The 5,652-nt window shown below is 48.4% G+C and overlaps 1 protein-coding gene across 1 annotated transcript; it reads right to left on the bottom strand.

Annotated features, from left to right (window-relative positions):
* Positions 1-238: 238 nt before the first annotated feature.
* Positions 239-5,410, bottom strand: TMEM254 (transmembrane protein 254). Its single transcript, XM_044420108.1, has 4 exons — positions 5,263-5,410; positions 4,572-4,675; positions 1,872-1,931; positions 239-571 (listed from the first exon to the last, which is right to left on the bottom strand). Exons 1-4 carry the CDS (start codon positions 5,398-5,400, stop codon positions 454-456), a joined length of 420 nt encoding a protein of 139 aa, XP_044276043.1. The 5' UTR covers positions 5,401-5,410; the 3' UTR covers positions 239-453.
* Positions 5,411-5,652: the final 242 nt, after the last annotated feature.

The following is a 5,652-nucleotide window of genomic DNA, read 5'->3' as shown; positions in this document are numbered from 1 at the left end:
ACTCAGCTTAGGAATGGGGCCACTGCTAGGCCTGGGCTCTATGCCTACTGTTAGATTACTGATGAGAGACTCATTCTATTCTCAGGCCCATTTAAAATCCCAGGGATGGGTCTCTGTACTCTTACTCTGGCCTCCATAAACAGGTCCTTCCAGCTATGTGTGGGTGGTGCTGCTTGGCCGGCTATGTAATACTGGGTGTACGTCTCGGTTGTACCCATTAAAACACTGCTCCCCATGATTCATTTCCAGAAGTATTTAATCAGTTAGTTTCCTCACTTCATCCATAGTTATAAAACGACAGGACTCATCTAGAAGACATCTGAGCTCTTTCTACATAAGTACACATCTATGTACTTCTAAAACCTAAACAGGTAGTGGTCGGAGCCAGTCTTCGACGGAAAACAATACCCCAAAGCTGGACTGCGTTTGCACTTGTCCTTCCGGTTGAACTCTTCATTCATGCTTCCTCTGTGGTTTGTAAAACAAAAGCAGGTGAAACGAAGCCATTCCAAAAAAAAAAGTCTGAACAAACCACCGAAGCTGAGTTGCTTTGTCTGTGATGCCTTTGGCCCTGTGGGAAAAAAGAAAGAAACCTTACATTGATGTAACATAAACCAAAATCGAGAAGGAGAGAAATGGGTCTGGTGCTCCGCATTTCTTGCAAAAGAGTGGAATGGGAGAAACGGTTGGCGTCCGCACTGCTGCTTGCTGATTGGCAGGAGAGGCCTGGGAGACTGTTCACAGCAGCATGGAAAAAATGCATTAGCAGCCCACAGTGCCAGTTCCAGACAGTCTCCAAGCAGGGTTTCCGGGTCCAAACTTGCACACCTAGTGTTTACAGCTCCTTGAAGTATTTCACACTTGCTTCCCTGCACACACAGGTCCTGCATTCACAAACAGGATGCAGGAGAAGAGGTGTAGTGGTTAAGAGCACAGGACTGGGACTGAGGAGATCCGGGTTCTAGTCCCCACCTGGCCAGGGAGCCAACTGGGTGCCTTTGGGCTGGTCACAGAGGCTCAGCCCAACTTATCTCACATGGCTGTTATTGTGGGGATAAGACTGAGAGCAGGAAGAGAAGACGGATGCAAGCTGCTTTGAAGTCTTTAAAAAATAAAAAGGTTGGGTATTAATCTAATAAATAGTAAGTACAGCAAAGTGTGAACTGCACCTTCATAATCTCTGGGATTTGGAAAAACATTTCCTTCTATCTGGATCCTATCCGCATTCACTTATTTGTATCCCGTCCAATACCAAGGGCTCCTGGACAGCTTAGAAGCATGTTTTGCTCCGCTGAATGGGGCTTACTCTCAAATTATATATAGCACTGCAATGGCAAGGTGAGAAATTAGAATGCAGAATACAAGAACACAGAATCCTAGGACAGGATTCGAGGGTGGAAGGGGCCAATGAAGCCATTTGGTCCAACTCCTTGCTCAGTGCAGACTGAAGCATCCCCAACTTGCTGTCCAAAGCAGTTGTTCTGAGCCTTATCACGGTGTGGAATCCATGTTTTCTGGTTGCAGCTCTCCTTAACTACAGGGACATACTCATGTCCTTTTGTGTTTTCTTTTTACAGTGTGTCTAGCTATTTATTCTATCATCTACCAGGTTTTTTTTCCTTTTAATGGTAAGTCCAAGAGCATCTCCAAAGTCTATGCTTGAGACAACTTAACACAAGCCTCGGTCTAACAAACAAAAGAAGTTGTTAACCTGAGTGTGGGACAGGAAAGTTTCTCCAACAAACAGAAACAAACCCACACAAAGAACATTTCTACACTTGGATACAGACTCACTGCTTTGTTTGAGGCTTTTGAGGTCTAGGAGGAAGTGGGGATAGATGAGAGACCAAAGAAATGATGAAACAACTTACTTGCACAGCTTGAGTGAATACAAGGCTTCTCCTATATGGATTAACCAGGTCACCACATACCTGCAAGTAAGAAAAGAGCACTGTTTGGACTGAAGTGAATTAGAAGATATATATAACTTCCGTATAACCTGAAGTGCCTGATCCAATCTAATCCTGGAAGCTAAGCAGGGTCAGTCCTGGTTAGAATCTGGATGGGTGGCCTGAGTCTATGATCCTATGATTAATGTAGCAAACTGCTCCGAGAGCTTTGGCTCTAGGCAGTACCGAATTGTAGTAATAATAGTAATAATTCGCAGCAGTAGGAGAAGATGATGATGCTAGTTCTGGAGCCTGATGAAAAATTGCAAGCAAATATTCCCAGCCACCGGCTAATGAATATATTCTTGTATAGTTCCTCTTTATTTCATTAGATTTGCACGGGAGAACCTCAGGGCAGATTGTGGCTTACGTCTAGGCTCCATTGCATCGTCCAGGCCCTGCCAGAAGCATGCTGAGGCGGTGACTGAGGTTCAACAGGTAATGCAAATTTACCAGTGTCCAAAAGCCAAAATAGTTTCTGGAGAGCAAGCCAATGCCTCATGGTCATCACTTATTAGTTAAAACACTGGCGGTAATAGGCATGAAGTTGCTTCTGTAGATAAGTCCTGCCTCTGCAGTGAGAACAAGGCTCTTTACCCTACTGAAACACCTTTGCTCCCAGGAAGGGGGCGGGAGTCGGGGTGCAACCAGGCAAGCTCCGCAATAGTGGGAAAGGGGAACTGTATCAGGCCCATGTCAAAAGGCAGCTCTCAGCCTGCTCCTGGCCTGGGCGGAGGGGTGGATGCCATCACCTGCCCAGGCACCTTTGGACACAAATGGAGGAGCCTTGGCCTATTCGGGAAACCACAGGGCACTGAGAGGAACAAGCTTTCCTTGCTTGTTTGTTAATAACCTGCATCCATATGGCATCCTTGTAACTGATAAACTGTAGAGCAGCACTGACACATGGTTTTGTGTCTTCCGATGTATCCACAGTCCTAGGGTCAAGTCAGAAGATCCACCCAGCTCCCATCCTGCTGCCTTTTCATGGCAACCAAGATCCGCCTCATCAACTTGTTACACATAAGTTTCAGTTGTCCATTGAATAGACTTGATCAAAACCAGATTCCTTAATTTGAGAAGTAGAAAATATTAGCTGAGTTCAGACAACACAATAACGCACAACCATGGGTTGAATGTGGGCTGTCATTAAACCATGGGCTGTCATGCTGTCCAAACCTAGCTGTGCTAACAAGCCATGGTTTGGTAACCACAAGCAATCCATGGTTCACAACCCATTAGCAACTCATCAGTTCTCTTCATATTAACAGCCACGTGAAAAAACCAGGAATTGAGTTCAGACAGCATGGTAACCTATGCTTCAAAGCAACCCATGTTTCAACCCATTCACAATCCTTGAGTGTGTGTTATGTTGTCTGAACCCATCTGCTCCCAATTCGATCCATCATTCTGGCTCCATTCAATGACACTTCTTAAGTTTAGCGTTGTTTTACAGGAATGTAAAGGCAAAAGTTGACAATGCGTGGAGTTCTTCATTAGAAACACAAGTGCACAGGACTTTAAAAAGTAGAGAATAGTCACAAGACAGCTCAGGTAGGAATTCTGAAGTGGAAAAGAACCAGAGGCGAAATGGTTAATCACCCTGTTCCCCAGTCAGTCTTCTTCTGCTCAGACTAGCAGCCTGCCAGGATTGTTTTCGTGTTGCTTTCCAAAAAAAAAGACAGGCAGGCAGAGGAAAATGTGGTGCAGTGTGCAGAATAGTGGTTAATGCTGGAATTGGGACCCGGGAGATCCAGGTTTGCGTCCCCGCTCAGCCATGACCTTTACTGGGTGACTTTGGGTTAGTCACAGACTCTCAGCCAAACCTACACCACAGGGTTGTTGTGAGGAGAAAATGGGGAAAGGGGAGATTTTGTACAATGTCTTGGACTACTTGAAACTCAAACTCCATGTAATATCTAGCCAACACGTTAAAGCAAAAAGCAATTACCTACCAAGAAAAATTGAACTCTATAGCCTGTATAGATCAAGAACATGCGCATGCATTTTTTTCTTTTTCATCATTTAGCAATGTGTCATTTTGAATAATCCCATTTTTATTTGCATAGGGAGGGCCCAAGAGACTACTGAAACAGGCTTCCACCTGCCAAAGACTTACATTCATCCACTCCCAAACACTTTCAAGCCAATTTCCACCGCCTGAATGGCTAGAAACTTGCTTTTCTTAACAACACCAGAAAGCACACTCACAGGGAGCTGAATTCCGCTACCAATACTACACTCCAGGTTTTTTTTTCCTACTCCCAGGAAAGCCTGGCATTCAGGAGAGAAGCCACAGTGGTTTTTCTGAGAGCAGTAGGCATTCGGACATTACACACACCCCCTTTGCTAAAGTATTACGGATGGAGAGGATGGGTGCTTGAAACACCAACCCTAAGAACCCTACGTGGCTTTCACTGCACACCTCTGCCCACAACACCCTCGCTGCACCTGCTCCCCAGGTACTCCAACCTGTTGCAGGGTATGCCAAATAGCAGCTGGCATACGCAGCTAATATTCATGCTACCTCATTTGAATCATTTGGCTTTCACAACTGATACTCCCAAAAGCACCGCTTCAGTTTGAGGACGGAAAACATCACGCGCTCTGACCTCCGCTTACCCCACTTGGAGCCAAATTTTATGATGCTTCAGCAAATATTTCGTTGCACTGCCAAATGGTCCCAGGAGGCCATAAGGGACTGTTGAAGGTGCGAAGACGACCCACTAAAGAGAAGAGGAAAGGGGAAAGCCATAAATTGTATGAAGACGCTGCACGATAACACATCACTTTTCTGAGCCGGAGTTTGCAACCTGTCTCCCCTACATGCCCCTCTCCCCCAATTTCCTTAAAGTCAATTTCCCAATTGACCTAAGTTACATATACAAAGCACGCTGTTCCTGCGCCGTTTTTGCAGGAATAGCGTAGCCATAAAGAAAACCCAGCAAAGGGAGGACATGGTGCACAGCACAGGTGGACGTCTCCAAGTGTTTTGCAATCCCCAAAGCCCTTGCCATCCGGCAGGAATGCTGGGAGCAGCTGCTCGAAACTTCTGGAAAATTAATCAGGACGCCAAATTTCTCGCGAGCTGCACATCTTGCCGGTCGGCGCAGAAGCGACCAATGCACATCTCAGAAAGGGCAGCCCGGGCCGCGCGGACTCCGCCGCCTGCAGGGGAAGAGGGGCGCGCAACGGGCTGCCTTCCCTTCCGCTGCCCCGGCCGTGGAGCGAGCGAGCGAGCGGCCCTCCGGGGCTGGCGGAGGCGGCACCGCGGCCAGCCGCACCTCCCCGCGCCCCGAGGACGCCGGCTTACACTGTAGTAGAGCAGGCCGACGCCGATCACCGCCATCCAGAGCAGGTCGGCGCGTCGGAAGTAGGTGCAGGGGTTGCCGGCATCCTTGCTCTGCCTGGGGCGCCCGGAGCCGCCCTGCACTGCCGATCCCGCCGCCATGCCTGCGCCGCATCTGGCCCCGCAGCCCGCGCGGGACGGCACTACCCCCGGCAGCCCGCCCCGGGGGCGGCGCAGGGAATTCCCTCCCGGCCGCGTCACGAAGGAGTGGGCGGGGCCGGTGGCGCCATACAGGGATGGGCGTGGCCTCGCGGCGCTCACGGCCGTGCCAACTATTTGTGCCCCGCTTCCCCCCCCCCGCTTTCCTCTTGCGAGGAATCATTTATTAATGAAAGGATTAACAGATTGGATGGG

Source organism: Varanus komodoensis, unplaced genomic scaffold (genome assembly GCF_004798865.1).
Source record: "Varanus komodoensis strain SLA01 unplaced genomic scaffold, ASM479886v1 scaffold11, whole genome shotgun sequence".
Classification (NCBI taxonomy): Eukaryota; Metazoa; Chordata; class Lepidosauria; order Squamata; family Varanidae; genus Varanus; species Varanus komodoensis.
Note: the sequence above shows the minus strand (reverse complement) of the source record. Positions and strands in the feature narration are given on the sequence as shown.